General features: G+C 37.4%; 1 protein-coding gene across 5 annotated transcripts in view; it reads right to left on the bottom strand.

Moving 5' to 3' along the window:
* The window catches only part of LOC126347079 (exportin-7), a 214,861-nt gene extending 194,680 nt beyond the window's left edge, over positions 1–20,181 (bottom strand). Inside the window, exons 1-3 of one of the 5 annotated variants that reach the window (XM_050002240.1) lie at positions 19,946–20,181; positions 19,205–19,445; positions 4,234–4,400 (exon numbers count right to left, since the gene is read on the bottom strand). In XM_050002240.1, coding sequence (XP_049858197.1) covers positions 4,234–4,400; positions 19,205–19,445; positions 19,946–19,960 — 423 coding nt within the window. In that variant the 5' untranslated portion in view covers positions 19,961–20,181. Of the gene's footprint in view, positions 1–4,233; positions 4,401–19,204; positions 19,446–19,675; positions 19,826–19,945 lie in introns of those variants that run through there. The other 4 variants (XM_050002241.1, XM_050002243.1, XM_050002242.1 and 1 more) reach the window with 4 other exon arrangements.
* Positions 20,182–20,452: the final 271 nt, after the last annotated feature.

Here is a 20,452-nt window from a genome sequence, read left to right on the forward strand (position 1 = left end):
AAACAACAAGCAGAAAACTCGAATGCAAGCTGAGTATGCAGCTACTGACTCTCAAATAAAGAGTACTGTGAGGAATGATAAGAGAAAGTGGATGGATGAGCAAGCTCTGAGACCAGAGACAGCCACAGCAAGGGGTAATGCAAAAGAACTGTACCTCATCACTAGAATGTTGTCCAAAAAGGTTTCAATAAGAACAGACCTGTGAAGAGCAATGACGGTCGACTGTTGACGACAGAAGAAGACCAACTTAGAAGATGGAGACAACATTTTTCTGGGGTCAAACAGAGAGCAACCTGAAGAGAGGGAGAGGCAATGGAATTTTCCAGATGCCAATGACAGAATCAATGTAAAAACACCAACTAAGACTGAAATTAATATTGCTCTCAAACAGAGAAAGAACGGGAAGGCTCCAGGAATGGAATATTGCACCTGAGGTGCTAAAAGCAGACACTGACACCACTGTTAATCTAATGCATCCGTTGTTTGAGAAGATACGGTCAGAAGAGAAAATTCCAAAGGATTGGAAAGAAGGGTTGGTTATTAAGTTGTCAAAGAAAGGGGATACTACCAACTGTAATAACTGGCAAGGCATCACCCTCCTATCTATACCAAGTCAAGTACTCTGTAGATTGATGCTAAATCGTATCAAGGACTCATTCGAGGCACGACTGAGAAAAGAGCAAGCTGGGTTTAGAGAACACACAAGTTGTGTCAATCTCATCAACACAATGCGTATAATACTTGGGCAGACTGCAGAACACACTCTATCTTAAAATTACTGATTTTGAAAAGGCATTTGGCTCTCTTAATAGGTGAATTATGTGGCATACCTTGAAAGAATATGGAATACCATCAAAGATAATAAATATTATTAAAGCCATGTATGATGAATAAGAATGTAGGGTGCTACACAATGGGAAACTTACTGAACCTATCCAAACAAATGCTGGGGTGCTGCAGGGATGTACTCTGTCACCTACCTTGTTCTTCTTGGTACTGGACAGCATAATGAAAAGAGTTGTTGATGGTAGGAGAATAGGTATTCAGTGGGTAAAGCAAGACATGCTTGAAGACCTTGACTTTGCTGACAATAACTGTCTGATCTCGCAAAGACATGGAAGAAAAGTTGGAAAGACAAAGAGGAAGCAGAAATTGCAGGACTTAAAATAAATGTTCAGAAAAGTAAGGAAGTTAGAATTTGATCTGAAAAACAAGCAAAGCTAACAACGTATGGAAAGGAACTGGAACAAGTAGACTCCTTTGTATATCTAGGAAGTACCGTCTGTAAAGATGGAGGGGCCAAGGAGGATGTAAAGAGTCAAGTAAGGAAGGCAAATGGAGCCTTTGTACAACTGTACCCTGTCTGGCATAATAAGAACATCTCAAGACGAACCTAGCAGTGTTTGTTCAGTAGTAACGTAAAGTGAGTCATCCTGTATAGTTGCGAAATATGGAAGGTAACAAATATGACTCTAAACCAGCTGCAAGTCTTCGTAAGCCGGTGTAATCAGCAATTTATAAATGTGTGGTGGCCAGATGTTATATCAAATAACAAATTGAGGGAGATAACAAACCAGCGGCCAATCCGTGAACAAATAAAGGAAAGAAAATGGAGGTGGATTGCTCACACTTTATGCAAACAACAGGGAGCTGTTGAAAATGCAGCACTGGATTGGAACCCACAAGGAACACATAGACGCGGCCGCCCAAAAAAGACATGGAAAAGAACGGTGGAAGAAGCAGCTCTGAAAGCTGGTGAAACATGGACAGAAATGACATGTTTGGCTGTCAACAGAACCAGATGGAAGGTCTTTACTGCTCTCCTGTGATCCAACAGGAACAACAGGAAATAAGTCAAGTAAGTAAGTAAGAGTGCTATAAAGGAACTGATCCACTGAAAGACATGGCCTTTATCACTGTGACAGATGATGAGTCACTATAAAGTGTTCTCTGCAAAATGAAATGTTACTAACCTACATGTGGTGGAGAAAATAAAACAGACAGTCATTTAATACTCTTAGTGCCACCTTTGGCATCGAAAACATCCTGGGTATTTTGAATGTACTTCTAAATGGTTTCAGTTAAAGTTTCTATCATTGCTCACACAGAAACAATCATAATTCCCTGAGAGATGATGTAGCAGAGTAGAGCTCTGAACCATCTTAGCCAATATACACTACAAAGGCTTTGATGACAAACAAGTCCAGTAATAAGGGATGCCACAGAGACATGTTATTTCATCTTCATTCTCACTTCAAGTCAAGTCAGTCAGGGCATCATTTTCTCCCAGATATACAACACTGCCAGACTGTGCACCATGTTCACCTAAAATGGTTTCATGGATTTTCCTTTCATTTAAAGACATCCACACAGCACATTTTAGAACTGTAGCACCTAAACCAATACAAACACTCTACATTATGTACAACAGCTCTAGTTGGAAACAAAAATTAAGCACTGATGTACTGTCAGCATAAAAATGACTAACACTGATGCATAAACTCAGATTTTTGCCTAAGTTAATAATGGAAAGCCCTGAAAGTGGATGGCCACTTGCTTCTCTCTGTTGGACACCGAGTACCGTAATCAAAATTCTCCTTCTGTTGACACAAGCTTTAGGTACCTGTCGAAGGTTTGAAACTGAAAGATGTTAATTATGCAAGTGTCAATAAGTATGTAAGGTTATATGAGACTGCAGATCAAAAATACCCCAATGTTCACAGATATGCTGATGTTCCAAGAAACTTCTGTAGAAGTTATAGGGCAAGGAGAAAATAAGAGATGATAATAGCGCACTAGTCAAGCCAGAGAATAAACCTTAGAAACAACATGGCCACATTATTTTTATCAACCCCATTCTTGTAGCACAACACACATGTGCACTTAAGAGTCTCTACAAAAATGACCAAGTCACCTGAAGTGAAGATTCCAGTGTAGTTTCCACACAGCTGTAATAAATTGATGTTGGAAATTTGAAATGGTGATTAGATTTCTTAAGAATACCGAAACAGCCAACATACAACTACTGTGTTCTTAGCATATATATGGAAACTAAGTACATCAATGGATAGTAAACATTATCAGTGATACAGCCTGGCCTGAAAGTATCATTTAATTCTTCACAAAGGGGTCAACACAAATCTTACAGTAATTTTACGCAGAATTTGATAAATGCTAGGAATTATTATGCATCATGCCTAAATCATACAAACACAATTTTTTTTACATCTATCTTGCACTTAAACTCTATAAGATAATGAAGACAGTGGTAGTATAATAAAGCCTGATCCCGACAAATCATGCCGATCCTTTCAATGACCATACCATTGTGGTATCAGTGCTGAACAGATGATGTTGCCAAGCTGTTACTTGTGTGTTTTCCATTGTGTGTGTAATGAACCAAGGACCTAGAAACGATGGAGAGGCTTTGTCCCGCCACAGCCCTCAGTGGTTCACAATCCCACAATAGGCCACAGCAGTCCACCTGCCCCACACCGAGGTTCGGACCCTAATGGACCCGACCGCCCCCTCCCCCCCCCCCCCCCCCCGAGGAACGTGTCATACCAGATGAGTGTAACCCCAAATATTTGCGTGGTAGGGCAATGATGGTGTACACGTACTTGGAGACAGTGTTTGTGCAGCAATTGCTGACATAGTGTAACAGGCACAATAAGGGGAAACAGCCTGATTTCATTGAGGGAGATCGAAAAGTGTTAAAAACCAACCACCAGCACACCGGAACTTGACACTAATCCGCCAGGCAAATTCGTGCCGGGGACCAGAACACCTTCCCACTCAGGAAGCAGTGTGTTAGACCGCACAGTTAGCCGGGCGAGCTGCGTTTTCCATTACTCTTCCTTCCTTCACAGTTATTTCTCAATTCTTTGACTTTTTAAAGCAGTTTCTAGAGGTACCATTCTATCTCCACCTCCCTATTTTTATCTGCTACTTACAGTCTTTCCATTACTCTTCTGTGTTGAAAAGGCTTGACATTACTAAGCCAGTTCTGTTTATAATGACCAAATCAATATGTCATAAAATTAAGTTCTTAACATTACATACACAAAATATATCTACACCCACAAAAGTTTGTTAGGGACTTTACAATAATCTACTCTGCATAGTTCTAGTTATCTAGTAATGTGTAAAAGACCAAAATAAAAGTTGATAACATACAGTACCTTATTATAATCCAAGTAAGCAGAATGTTTAAAATAAACAGCTAAGACATACCTGCAGAAACTGTGTGACATCAGTGACAACATTTCTAAACACAAATTCTTCTTTGTCATTATCAAACCAACCAAGTTTGCTTATACGTGCAAACAATGTAACTAGTGCTTGAATTACAAAGTTAGGTAGCTTCGGACGAGTAAACAAATAGTTTAAAACATAGTTACCTGCAAAGAGCACAAAAATCATGTAGTCAGTTTCTACACATGAATATATAAATAAATTAAAATATACCTAACTAGCAAAACTCTTGCAGCAAATTTTGTTTCCTATTAGGCCAAAAACGCAATTCAATATAGTGTTCTCCCAAAACTGATAGTAACCAGTGTAGTGTAAAATTCTGGGAAACGTGTGGTTGGCTGATTTGGAGGTGGGGACCAAACAACAAGATCATCGATCCCATCATACTACAGAAGGACGGTGAAGGAAGTCAGCCATGCCCTTTCAAAGGAACCATACTGGCATTTGCCAAAAGCGATTCAGAGAAATCACAGAAAACCTAAATTAGGATGGCTGGACATGAGTCTGAACCATCAGCCTCCTGAATGCGAGTCCAGTATGTTAACCACTGTGCCACCTCAATCAGTAGGGGATAAGGGATACTGACTTTGTACAGCTACATGCAATACTCAAAAGCAACATGCACAAGACAGGAAAGCAAGGGAAAGAAAAAGCTTCACGAGACAATCCTGACATGATTAAAATTAGTAAATCAGTTGAAATGCCATTCAAATGTTCACTCACTAACTTTTAAAAGCGTTAAATGATAAATTGTCACCGGTTTGTACTTTTTGTGCCTACCTAAGGCGTTTGACTGTGTGAACCACAGTATTCTCCTACATAAATTGAAGTTTTATGAGATTGGTGCCATAGCTTACCAATGGGTAATGTCATCTCTAACAAAAAGAATGCACAAAGTTGTACTTAGTACAAAAGATTTTTTACGTATACGCAGAGGTAACAATGTGATATGCACAATTGCACATCAAAGAACAACTAGTCAGTGATACTAGACAATGTTCTATTTGCAATTTTGATTGAATTGTATATATCACACAACTACAAGTTTGCACTTGCCATACATTAGAATAAATGTCTAAAACAATCAAGAAAAATCTTTATTTCTGACGTCTATATGTTCACCGAGTGTGTACTGTGATTGTTCTTTGAAAGTACCATAAACAAAAATTTTCTCAATTGTTTTACACATTCACTCTAATATACTGTAAGTGGACACTTGTAGTTGTGTGATATATACAGTACACTCCAAACCACAGCACTTGAAATGGAATATTGACTAGTACTGCTGATTAGTTGTTCTTTGATGTGCAGTTGTGCATATTACATTGTCATCCCTGACTATCTAAAAATCTTGTAAGTACAGTATATGAATGTCAAAAAACTACAAAACTGGTTGTATCTACTGCTAATCTTACTATAAATTACTCTCATTACATAGTACCATGTCATGCAGATGCCTGAAAATGGGTTAATGCCGAAACTGCAATTGCAAAATGAAATTCTAACAGCTGAAAGCAAGATGAAATTCTTCAAAAATTTACAGAAGCTGTGGGCCCATACTACAAGATAACGAAGTTCTTAAGTATCTTTCCTGGTTTCCTGTGAATGGTCTCACCCTCTATTTTAAAAAGATACAACATACTCAGTTCTGCATATCTACAAGTACTATAACAATGACAATGTAACATGTGGGAAGGAAATAATAGGGTGGAAACTTTAAAAATTCTTAGGTGTCCATGATGCTGAGAATTTAAACTGGAAAAAGCAAATTTTTCATAAAACAACTTAGTTTTGCCACATCTGCACTCAAAGTGACTGCAAATCTTGCGAAGAGAGACAGCATTAAGTTGCCACATTTTCATTCCATAATGTCATATGGAATAATGTTATGGAAAAACTTATCGTCAGAGAGAAAGTCATCATAGCTCAAAACCTTGCTGTGAGAATAATGTGAGAAGCTCATCCACAATCATCATGTAAGACAACTGATTAAGTAGTTGGGCATTCTGACTACTACCTCACACATACTGAAGTTTCTTGCAAAAAATCCACTGCCACTCAGGAGGAACAATGACGTACATAACTACAATACTAGAAGGAAAAAAGACGTTCATTACTCCACATTAAGGCTGTCTTGAACACAAAAAGGATTTCACAATGCTGCAACTGAAATTTCTCACCACTTACCAAGTGTAATAAAATTTCTGACATACAGTAAAGTAAAATTTGAAAACAACCTGAAAACAGTTCTCCTTGACAACTCTTCCTATTCCTTAGAAGAAAGTATATTATTGTAAAATGTAAAAGATGTTTGGTAGGAATTACTAACTCACATCTGTCTATTTTAAAAAAAGTATTTGTTAGTGCAAGTAGGACTCACACTCTGAGGGTTCCATACAACAGAATCACACACTGAAGTGCCAAAGAAACTGGCATATGCATGTGTATTCAATTAAGGAGATACATAAAAGGCAAAATATGGCACTGCGGTCAGCAAAAAGTGTCTGGTGCAGTTGTTAGATTGGTTACTGCTCCTACAATGGCAGGTTATCAAGATGTGAGCGAGTTCAAATGAGGTGCTGTAGTCAGAGCACGAGTGGTGGGAAACAGTGTCTCCGAAGTAGTGATGAAGTGGGGATTTTGCTTACGACCATTTCACAAGTATACCGGCTTTCGGAGCTAATGGCCCCTTCGTATACCCTTGATGACTCCGTGACACAAAGCTTCACACCTAGCCTTGGACCAACAACACAGACACTGAACTGTTGATGGCTAGAAACATGTTGCCTGGTGAGACAAGCCTCCTTTCAAATTGCATCAAGCAATGGAGACAACCTCATGAATACATGGACCCAGCATGCCAGCAGGGGACTGTTTAAACTGGTGGAGGCTCTGTAATGGTGTGGGGCATGTTCAGCTGGAGAGTGACATGTACGTAAGCATCCTGTCTTATCACCTGCATCCATTCACATCCACTGTGCATTCCGACAGCCTTGAGCAATCCCAGCAGGACAATGTGATAGCCTATACATCCAGAATTGCTGCAGAGTGGCTCCAGGAACACACTTCTGAGTCTAAACACTACCGCTGGCCTCCAAACTCCCCAAATACGAACATTACTGAGCATATCTGGGATGCCTTTCAATATGCTGTTCAGAAGAGATCTCCACCACCCCCACCCACTCTCTCTCTCTCTCTCTCTCTCTCTCTCTCTCTCTCTCTCTCTCTCTCTCACACACACACACACACACACACACAAACACACAATTTATCTATTCCAATTATCTGTAAGATTTTTGCCTGTTATTGACACTGATACTGGCAAGTTATCAGTCTTGCAAATTCCAAGATTTTCAAAAATGTTTTAATTTTATGTTTGAAGTTGGATAGCAAAAAACTACTTTTTTTATGTGATACAATTACAAATTAACAGTTTTTGGATTTTTTCCTTTACTTGTACTATTTAAACTTGCTTCTTGGCCACTCCATAATTTGAGGTCAACGGGAAGTACCCTATAGGTTTTGACGTGTGAGTTTGAGAGTATGGAAATATCTGACACACATGGCTGTATCTTTTGACTGCACTGACTTCCAAGCTTACATTTATTGCACTACTACAGCACTAAACACTTTAGTATCTGACAAATTTCGAACTGAGAAGTCAATCCATTCCTGAGGAAAAGCGTCAACAGTCAGGCACACAGACAACAGAGATCCTATAAGGGTTCCATTTGCATCAATTGTGGTGTGGGGCACACAACTCTAAATAAATAAATATTATAAATGTTCAGCATGTAGCCACACTTACAAATTAATTTGCTATCAGAATGTAAAATGACTCGTTACGCATCATCATGATGTATCATTCAAAATGATACATGGAACATGAAACATAATTATCGATAAGAACTGAAGTAAAGATCTTCTAGCAGAAAGTATCCACAGGAGTTTATTTCCTTCATAAAAAAGAAAAGACAAAAAAACTTTTTTAGTTTAATGTGAGCATCTTCAAGACAATCGAGTAAATACTGATAATGGTAAACAAATGAGTGGACTATACATATTGAATTTTTCTCCTATAGTCAGAGAAACAGCTGCTCCAAAGATAGTTAAATGTGATATGTGTTAATATAACCCATGACAATAAACTGGCTGAGATAGGAGCCACTAGAAATGATCAATCAATGCCATCACTAACAAGACTGAGTTACACAACAAATCAGTTTGCCATCACAATTTCCACTAATAAAATTAAAAGACTGTGACTTCACTAGTCAAAGCACAATCATAATATCAATTCTTCAGTACCCCGCTACAGTTACAGAGGTCTAGTGTACAACACAATCAATGCCATTGTTGAACCCCCCCCCCCCCCCTCAATGACCAAATGTGTCACTATTTTCATTATTGATCTTTCAGCTGAAAATAATGACCCTGCCAAGCCTTATCATAGAGGAGCGTACCCTGTTCCCAAATTACTATACTTTAAAATGTCCATAGCCACAACACAAGAAACATTGGTAATATCCATGTCTCAGTCTAGGACAGCGTTATACCACATAAGGAGTGTTTCAAGGATAACAGTTCACTTATTCAACTGCATATCTAGTGATTTTAAACAGCAAAAACATAAGAAAATACCTTTAAACATAACTTTAAGCCATTTCTGAAGGAACAGAGCTTCTTTTCAGCGAAAATATCTACGTATTACTGAAATGGACCAATAAATACTGGTGGTGGCTGAGGTGTACTAGTAAACAACATGAACCTTATCACCACCCACAGTAACTAACATATTTTAAACAAAATACACTACAGTGTGGATACTTTAATGTGGCAATGACTTTGCGTGTACACAACGAGAACTTAGATGGCCTAGGGAACAGCAGCAGTGCAGGGGAACAATTTTTGCCTCCCTCTCACAGACTGATTCAAGGTGATGGACACAACTGATCTCTTCTGGTGTATTGGGAGTGGTACTTGAATGCTGTGATGGAATAGGATTAGGCTCTTCACCCACTCCAATATAAGAAAATAAAAAACACACACACAGTATTTGGTAATGGCCAGAACATAATTGCTTGCTGAGGTTGGCAGTGCCATAAGCTATGTAGTTCAGGCCCAACCTCTAGCAACATCTCAAGTGCCCCCTCCCCACATAAACTACCATGTTAAAGTGTCTGCACTATAAAGACATCTATGACAAACATACAAACAAAAACATTGCTGATACCATCCACACAACATATGGAATCTAACTTCAAAGAACAGACTAACAGCTCACAATATTTATTAGACCTTTCTCTGTGCACCTGGTTACTTTCTCAGTTCTAGCTCCCACAATTTTTCTCCCTACACAGCATTCAATGTTCACTTCTTTATTTTTAGTTTTTTTCCTCTGCTAATTTTAAAGGTGGAACTGTGTTGTGTTTGAGAAAATCATACTGAAAAATAACAACATAATGTACAACCACAAAAATTCCCAAAACTGATAACAGTAGTTCTTATTTAATGTAAAACACACATTATTCATGGAATATGCTATAGGCCCTGCACATAGTCACCAAACAAAAGCTAATAGCAGATCACTCAAAATTAGTCACCCACGACTGTTTCCACCACCCAAAACCTCCCCTAATATTACCCATAAGAAAGAAAATTAAGAAAAGACATATGCCATTCAACATGCCACTACATCATTAGAGGTGGAGAACAAGCATGGATGAATCAGGTATGGGACAGAACATAGGACGCAGAGTTCTGAAAAGAGCCACATGTTGCTGGTTATTGTAGTTAATTTATTTACTGAAAGCACAAAATACAAAAATCACGATGGTCAGAAGAGAATAATAGAGGTCCACTGCTTTAAGCTCTGTACCTCTCATTCACAGTGAATGAAAATGCCCTAATGATCAAAAACCAATTTACTGAAATGTATTTTCTCTCATCCTTCTTTAAGAGTAACAGTATCCACCCGGTAAGCTCATCCAATCCATTCAACAGTCTCTACTGGCACACTTTTACAGACAAGATGCAAATCATCACATAACCCACAGGTCCACACTGTTTCCAAACACTGTATTGTTGCCATCCAATGTTGTGCTCACAAGACAACGTCTCAGACGGTACTAGAAAAAATAGCCAACTTTACAGAATGGGAACTCCCAATACATCCGTTAAATAAAGCCGCACTTAAACCATTGTTGGTACCAAATAAACAAGAAAGTTTCTTTGTTCCTTTTTTTCCCCCTGATAAGGTTACATGGAAGCTCAGGAATTACCTCCCTATTGCCAACACAATCATTACTGAGTACAAGTTCAGAGTTGAGATGTAATCTGGGGCGATCTTTAAAAAAGAAGCACCCTGGCACGTGCCTGAAGAGATTTACTGACACCAAAGATGACTTGGATTTGGGTGACTAGATGGGGATTTGAACCCCAAACACCTCAATTGAGAGTCCAGTATCTTATTGCTTCACCATCTCACTTGGTGACAGGAGTAAGCTGTCGGTACATGGACTGTGCTTTTCGAACATCAAAGTTGGGCACACGGTGTTCAATTTGCTGCTGAATGCTCAGAAACAATGTGACTTGGGCATATGGTATGTGTGCCTCAATGTGGCATATGCGACCATTCCACATTCTAGTCGCAGTTGTCCACTGTAGCTGGCTTGCAAATTATTCTGTTTATGAAATAGTCATATATAAAATTTCTATATTTGCCCTGTTACACACACATTCCCCTCTCTTGTCCACATGCTAGTCATGTTGTTCTGTCATTTGTACACATAAAAAAAAAACAATATCCATCAACAAGTTGTAAGGCAGAAAGACAATACACTACCACACCGAATCAATAAGGACAATGGCTTAGAGAAGACTCGTCACAAATAGTACAAAACAGATTTACAACTGTTCTCCACACAAGATAAAAATTAATTCATCACTCTCACTTTTTAGTAACTCTCTAAGGTCATTCTTAGTTGATCAGTGTTCCTATTCACTAGCAGAATCTTTACAACATGTGAAACACAAGACTTGCAACACAAAAGTGCAAACTGTCTTATAGACAAAACCCACTGAACACATTCCTCACAAAGAGCATACTTATATAGTATGCATTCAGCCCTCCCTCAAACATTCACTGTCACAGATGTTTCTTCTCATGATTTCCTAATACTACTACCAGAGGCTCTCCCATGAGAGTTGGGCTAGAACACTACTGTGCAAACAGAATTTGTGGACTGTGAATTGTTGTGCCACTAGATATATATTAATTTCCAGGCTCAGCATTTCTGAATGGATTTTACAGGTATCATTTCAAGCCATAGCACTTTCTGTGATTTCATCCCCCATTACATAAATTTAATTTCAGTGAATGTAAATCACTATTATATGCCTCGCATCCAGAAAGCCAGGATTCTCCAGTCTGTTCATCTTGTAGGGGCTATTATTAGAATTTATTTTTAATAGTAATCGTTAGTTCATAATACATAATACTAGCACATTCTAAACAGTTCATGAGTATGTCTTGTTGAAGAAATCAACACTGTATTGGGTCAAGCAAATTGGGATTTGAACTCTCTTTTTTGTGATTAAAAAATGTCTTCAAATGTAAAATTTAATAAAATCATTACTCCATTGGTAGACTCCCTAACAGGTGAGGAAGATTAAAATACATGGAACAAAACTAATTCTAATATATGAAACATTATGGGACTGCCACGTGTTCACGTGCTGCTACAAATGCAGAGGAGAACACAGACGTGTGGACACTTATTCTTTTGCATGTCGATAAATCTCTGTATGCACATGTTAAACAACAAAGGCAAAGGAAACCTTAGATACCCTGGAAAACTAGCTTGCTGGAAAAACATAACTAGAGCTCTGGGATATAGGGCAATACATTATACAAATATGAGGGAAATGTTCAGAATTACATAGCCGTATTGGAAAGTACCTAAATGGAAACGTGGAATAATACCTCAAGTTCGACAAAGATGGCAATGATCGTTCTTTATTCACAAAACATTGTAACAAATCACTACAGGGTTTCTACAAAGCAACAAGTAAAAGATGAAAATGTCTCAATTTCTAGAAGTATGCTCACTTCTAGTCCACCTGTCCCCAGAAGCAAGAAGCTTCTAATACTGATTCCGAGGGAGCAGACAAATCATTGTTTTGTGCACTGGGTGTTTTGGATTTTAACCAGAATGACACATATTTTCAAGAGAGGGATGTCTTCCAAGATTTTGCACCAGAAAATTGCTCACAAAATAATGGTAAAGTGTGCTGATAATGCTGAATTAGTAAATGAAGGGAAAGGAAATGTTATTGCCAAACCCCCAGCTATATCTTTCATCTGAAGAGTTATTCTTGTCCCAGACTTAGATACTAAGTTGTTGTCAGATTCTGTATTGGTTAAGAAAGGCATAAATTATGTTTATTACAAAGATAGATGTACGATGTTCAAAAGGGATGATTTACTTTATTCTGGAGTGGAGCTAAATGACATTTACAAACTGAAAACTATTGAACTTATGTCAGATGAGCAAGCTCTACCTATTGGAAAAATTATTAACAATGAAGACTTGTGGCACTGTAGCCTTGTCATGTTTGAGTTGACACTGGACTTAACAGAGTGGAGGTATAAAGTTGGAATGTTATGATTCTGAACATGCTGACAAGCGTAAATCGTGTGCTCGATAAAATGTGTCAATTTCCATTTCCTAAGGCTGGAGGACAATGTGCAACTGAGCTGCTTGGCTTGGTGCTTGTGGATTTACATGAGGCAAATGTCAAATGGCATGGCTAAGTACATGACTGCACTTTTGGATGGTTATTACAGGACACTGATATTTTCTGAAGAGTAAAACCCAATAATATGATTTTGCTGTGAGTTTAAAAATTATGCACAAATAGGTTTAGTGGAAAAATCAAGGCTGATAGATCAGAAACTGGCTGCAGATTTATGAACATTATGTTTCATTCATTTTTCAGAAAGAACGGGTTTGAGTGTGCGATAAATGTTCCCTATAGTCCAGTAGAATGATATAGTGTAAAGGACTAACAGATTACTTTGTGGGATGGCATGGTGCCTGTTATTCGAATCTGGTCTACCTAAGCAATATTGAGCAGAAGGATGAAATACAGGTGTCATAAACAATGTGTTTACATAAATAATCTTGTTCCTCAAAAAATGGTCCAAATGGCTCTAAGCACTATGAGACTTAACATCTGAGGTCATCAGTCCGCTAGACTTAGAACTACTTCAACCTAACTAACCTAAGGACATCACACACATCCATGACCGAGGCAGGATTCGAACCTGCGACCAAAGCAGCGGCGCGGTTCCCCGGACTGAAGCGCCTAGAACTGCTCAGCCACAATGGCCGGCTCTTGTTCCTCATAGAGGGCTTAATAGTGGTGCACAACAAAGTTATGGAAAGAAGAAGTACCTTAGTTGTTGAGCCCTTCTCCATACACCAGATAAAAATCGTTCTATACAACTTCAAGAAAACTGTGAAAGGCAGAAGTGTCCCCCCCCCCCCCCCTGGAGAATGAGTAAAGGACAGGCAATACCAGGACACCAATTGTATATGAAAATTACTGCATGTTCTGGCCAAGTGAACAGTATGCTGAACAGGATACGGCAGAAGAAATAGTGGAAGTCAGCACTGCTAGGACTGATAGTGGTGAACTGATCAAGACCCAGACTGCATCCTGGACTCACAACCAGTAGTACATGCAATGGAGACACAAATACTGTTAATAGATCCTACAGCTCTAGAGGATGACCAGTTAATTGGGGTAGCCCATGTATTCAAACTCAAGGAGTACCTGAATTTGAGAAATCATTTTTGCATTGCACAAGGAGATCCTGTGAATCAGGAGGACGCCATGCCAAGGAGTGGCACATAAAACTGCATATAGGCCATGGAAGAGGGAATAAAAGTGTTCCTGTTTCTACAAAAATGGTGATTGGGAACTTGTGGACTCACCAAAGAATAAAAAAAAAGAAATGCAGATGACACAGCACTCGATCATGCTACATTTGTTCCTTAGGGATTCATGTAAAAAATTTATATGGATTATGTTAGAACTTTTTTGGCAGTTGTAAGACATAGTACTGTCAGAGCTCTTATTAATTTAGTTGCAAATTTTAATTTTAAGAGTCATAATCTGAATATTAAAATTGCTTTTCTATATAGGGCTTGAAGGAAACCACTGTCATGAAACAACCACATGTTTTTGTATCAATACATAATGAAGGCAAAGTCTTATAACTATCAAAGACCATATATGGTTAAAAAACACAGTAGAGTGGATTGAAAAGACAAAAACTGTACTTTTAGATTTGGTTATTTTGCAAATGACTGATCCCATAGTTACGGGTGTGACACTTGAACTCTATAAATGAACTGTATAATAATTTTAAGATGTCCCATATTAAAGATTCCTATTTCAATATATATCACTTAAAAGGTAATTGATTACATTACTAAGTCTGAATATAATTTCTTTTTTGTAACTTATGGAAACCTATTTTATTAGCCAAAAATCATACATCATGGGTTTGACAAAATGCTGAAGTGCAATGTAGGCACACTGACTATTACAGGGAAAATCTGTGAATTGGATGTAAACAAATTAATAACTGTACAATACTGAAAACTTACTGTATTAGCCATGAAAATATCAGAAAGAAACTTACATTATTTTCAAAGTAATAACGCAATTTCTGTTGTCACAGGTGTGACATAATTATGTCATGGGTGTGACCTGTACAAATTTCTCTCAATATTTCCGAGAATTAAAGGGTGATAATGGATTCATTACATTTTTTGCAGTACAAACAAATCGCATTGCTTGATGAAAGTGGTGTTGGTGTTAAATTAATAAAAACAAATTACACACAATTCTTTAATAGAGACTAACAGACAGCTCACCTTCAACTGAAACACTCTCTTAGCTCAACATAATATACAATATGGAGAACAAAGCATTATCATGTTCAAATAAATAAAGGAATGAATATTCAACTAGCTAACTAAAGAAATATACACAGAAATAGTTCCACAAAAGTAATAAAAAAACTATTTCCTTTCATTTGAATCGCAGGAAGATTCAAAATTCTAACAACATTCTTTTGTAAAGAAACAATTGGAATGTCATTTTCATTAGCAGAAAAGAGTTTGTTTTATTTCTCATGGGGTTTTAAAAACATATCATTGATTTAATCGGCCACACACACTGATTGGCAAACAGCAACAAAATTCTGTCCATTTCCCCCCTCACTCTGTAGCTTTATGATAAAAAAGGTTCCAGCTTTAGTTTCCTTAGTATCAGGGTTTGAATTCTTAAGGTCCTCATAGGCCTCACCAACAGTCATAATCATATATCGCTTCTGAACATGTTCTCGTTTTCCACTTCCGCGGTCATTAACAGATTTTACACCACGAATACCAGGAGGAGCTCGACTATCATCATCTTGACAAAAATACTCAACTACTTTATTCCTTGTTTCAGTTGGCAAACTTGATGAACCTTTTGGGGATATCTTAACATTTCTTTTAATGTCAGCAAGATCTAGTTCCTTAACCAGTTTTCTGGCAACAGCAGTCCATTTCCTTGGACTATTTGGAAGTGATGTTTTTTCCTTGGGTACAGCTTCGGCTAATGTCTGGGAACATTTGTACGATCCTAATTCACTGGTACGGTTTGTTTCTGCCATATTTTTATATTTCCTTTCTCTGCAAAACCTTTGTCTAGTTTTATCATTCTCTCTCTTTTTTTGGTAGACTGCATTGGTTCATCAGCAGCTGCTCTCTGTTCTTCATTCTTCTCATTCTGTCTCTCTCCTTTTTTAAGTGTTCTTCATGTTTCAGTGGATCTTCATTCATTTCATCCCACAGCTTTCTCATTCTTTCTGTTGAAGAAATCATCATCTGGGAATGCAAGATTTATTTTTAACATCAGTAGACCTCTATTTATTCGAAATATCACCAGTATAAGAAGTACACATTATTTTATATACTGGTATTTAATTACACTGGAAAATCTTTAAAAACGTGTGCATATTGTCACACCCATGACACATATTACTGTCACACCAGTGACAACATTCCTGTACAAAATACAGTTATTTCCAAAACTTAATAGATTTAGGAGTTAATACATTTTCTTAACCTCACTTTCCTATAATATTAACAACTTTGAAGTATTTGTTCAAACAAGAAGCAAACTTTATCATCTTTTTTGTCACAAGGGTGACAGTAATCCCTGTCAAAAAGAGAAAAAAATTCAAAAGAAAGCTTACCAGAAAAAAATATTCGGTGCAGGATATAAAGGAAACCTATTGTTAAACAGTAAGGCACTTTTTGTTGCATCATCTGTTTCACAGACAGCAAATCAGTTCAGCCAATATAATGAATCTTTTTAGTGTTTATGGAGTATAGTCAACTACAACTTTGGGATAACAATTAATAACTAAATATCTTGAATACAATAAAAATGAGATTCAAATCATTAAATTTGATATTTTGTTGTGTATTACCATGTCTACATCTTTACTGTACTGATTTTCAAAAAATGACAACTTGGCTTATTTCATGCGGAATGAGCCAAATACTGAAGAAAATCGAATGTTCATTAGTGGCCAAGTAGAAATGTTGTATTGTTGCTTTGTACATATACAATTTTTTGTCGCTTGTAAAAATAGTGTGATGAAAGATAAGTTGTATCAGGGATTATCAGAGCATTCTGAAATCAAAGATGTAGGAGAAGGAAAGCCCTAAGGCACATGTACAACTAGAAACTGTGAGAATGGTGATTTAAAACTTGACTGGAAGGGTTATATTGCAAATGTGCTGAAATATATTAATACATCAAGTTTTGGGGTAGGCAGGGTGACAAATTTCCATACCAGTAACTTGTTGATTATTTGTTGTATACAGTACTAATACAAGACCTGACATTTCTTGTGCAACTATTATTTTAAGCCAATATAGCTGTATGTTTGCTCGTGTGCATCAGATGGTAGCAAAGAATGTTTTGTTATGTCAAGAGTACTACGAACTATGGCATTGTGTTTACTAAAGAGGATTTTAGTGCATGTAACTGGTTTTGTTGACTCAAATTTTGCAGACGATTTAACTACTAGGTTAACACAACGTGAGCGTGCTTTCCTGGTGGGGAAAAATATAATTTCTTGGGAGAGCAAAAAACTGAAAGATTTTCCCACCTCTACAGCTGAAGCTGAATATGCAGCTTTAAATTTTACAAGCAAACAGGCAGTGCATTTGAGGCGGCTGACCGGAGAATTGCAAATTAATAAGCATCAAAATCTTGTAATACTTTCTCAAGACAACCAGAGTTCTAGTAAACTTCCATAAATGCCTGAGTTGCATTCTAGATTAAAATATGTCTGTGCTACATGACACTACTGAAAAATGTGTGAAAGAAGTGAAATTACTGATAAACACTTGCAGTTAAAGGAAGTGCCTGCTGATGTATTAACTACACCACTAGCTAGACAACAGTAAGCATCTCTCATCCATACGTAGAAATTGTCACCAGATTTAAGTGGTAGTACAGTTATATTTGTAATTTGGCATCCTATTTTCTCTCTCTGCCATGGCCATGTATGACATGTTGACTATTTTTAGTTTGTTGCTCTTTCGTCCCAATGTAGCTTAACCATTGAAAACACCAGCACATTCTAACAGCTATTCCTACACGTATTCCATGGGTGAACCTATTGCAGAATAAACTGTCCAATTATAAACAGAAATAAAATGTCCTGAGATTGCTATCAAATTAAACTTTTGATGCATTCCTCCTGATGACAGAAGTCATCACAGTGTAGGATTCCGGAGTAGTGGTAGTATCTACATGTTTTGCAGAGCAGTGTTGGCAGAACTCACCATGAGGTATGACATGTACACAAAGGGTGTACACAGTGGTTGTAAGCACTCAATAAGAGAGTAGCAGAAAATAGTATTTTTTTTTTAACAATGGGCAGGGATCATTGTGCTACATCTTGAGTACATAATCATAGAATTCGTAAGGTATTTTGAAGACCAGGGGGCTATCATCCCCCATGTTCACAAGATTACAATCATCATAAAATAAGTTTTATGGCACACAGTATACAGCAAATACCATCAGTTTAATTTTTCAATAACTGTAGACAATTTATTTTTCATCTTCAACTCGCAACTAAATTACTACTTTTCAAACTAGCTTAAAACTCAGGTTAAACCACAGACCACTCTGGGACTAAAACATTCATAAAAAATATGAGTAGCTGTGACAGCAAAATTTTTGTACAGCTGCCTATGACAAAATATAGCCATCAATAATCTAAAAAGGGTATAAAACAGATCCAACCAACATTCAAAACAAACAGACCATTTATTTTGTTTAGCTTGGTGACATTTCATTAGGTGTGCAAAATACGTGCATTACAAAACAATGCATTATGAAGGAAAAGAGCTCTTATTGTTCTACACTTCAGCATGTACTGTACAGCAGCAGTATACTCAACAGGTAAACAGTGTGTGGCCATATTTACAAAATACGGCCTGCTCAATGTCCGACTAATACTCATAAGTTCACCTGGCCTAAAATGTGTGGAACACAAGAAATAACTGCACATCCCTCAAGAAGGAAACGAAAACTTTACAAATAAAAGCATGTAAGAGAACAAAGAAAATTTGTGCTTCAAGCACTCTAAACAGAGTAAAATATTTTTTTCGTTTTAATCATTATTTCCTTACCTACAACTGGTAACTTTGAAGAATGTGGGGCCTAAATAGTGATCTACTACAAAAACAGTTCCCTTGCTTTCATTATTACCTTTATGATGGAACAACATTGTCAATAATTCTGTATAATTAAATAAAGTGCATACTCATACATAACTGCAGACAAGGTGAATGTAACTTACGTATGTCAACTCTCTGCTGTAAACTCAGACCTTGTGCACTCCTTGAAACAAGTTTAGTGAGAGTTGTAGCAGCCAATAACTGGGCATAACAAGAGTCTCCCCTTTCGAGCAGAAGCTGACACTTTGCCAAAGTGTCTGGTGCATTTTGGAAACCAACTAATGCCTTCTCAGCTTCAGCGCGATGATTTGAATCCTGGGATTCGTAGAGTTGTTTACAAAGTAACTCCAATTGCCGCACCTCCTAAAAAGTCAACAAAAGACATCAACAAGATAGTACAATAACTCATCAACAATTTAAGTTTATTCTGTAATGAACAGCTGTAGCTCTACTACTCTTTATGATTTACTCAAACGTTACATTATTCCCGTCATCATTTGCGAATGTTTTTGTCCTACACTGATTAATAGTACGTTTTATCTCACAAGTGCGTTGTATACTTTTCACAAGTCAGTTTTTCCCTTACTACACACCTTGTATTGGCGTATTTTCAAGCTGACAATGAGCTTTACGCACGAACTCCTATTTGTTTATATTTGATTTTGACTGGCGTTTCTTTCCGGCGCGCAACTAACGATAAACTCAGTGTTCACTTTCATTTCAGCTAAAACATAACATAAAGCAATATAATTCAATATGTAACAGAAATCTATGGTCTTTTCCAGTTACTCGGGGCGTATTTATTAACTTTTATGTCATGCCCTAAGTAAATAATTAACATAAATCTTAGTTTCTTCACTCACCTGTTCATCGGCCATTTTCAGAAACCAGCATTTGATGCGTTAGTGCTGCCATCCGAAAACACTACCACGAGATCAGAAACAAACAGAAAACAAATGAATATCGAAGTGCAACACTCCCCCCCCCTGAAATTCTCGAGAATACAGAATCGATTGTTACAGGACTTTCAGTGGTAGTAGTAGTACTTATAAATAATTCCGTTCGTATGTTAACTCCAACGCTGAGTAATACCCATACTACTGCTAACTGGTAGTTGTCTGTGGGCAAAAGAATAAATTGAACAAGGATATAATAGCCCTAGTGACTTAACAGAAAGTTAAGCATGTACCACAAAATATGTTACTACGATGGTTTCGTTGCTAAAAAGGCTGGGTGTGTTAAAAATGTTTGAAATGAATATTTCAATGATAAATCGTGCAGTTTGTGATTCAGAAATAACCGTTCTCAACCATACCCATGATTGTCGGCTATTTTTTAATTAAGTACAAAATTACACAAAATATAAACAA

Source organism: Schistocerca gregaria, chromosome 1 (genome assembly GCF_023897955.1).
Source record: "Schistocerca gregaria isolate iqSchGreg1 chromosome 1, iqSchGreg1.2, whole genome shotgun sequence".
In the NCBI taxonomy this organism is placed as follows: domain Eukaryota; kingdom Metazoa; phylum Arthropoda; class Insecta; order Orthoptera; family Acrididae; genus Schistocerca; species Schistocerca gregaria.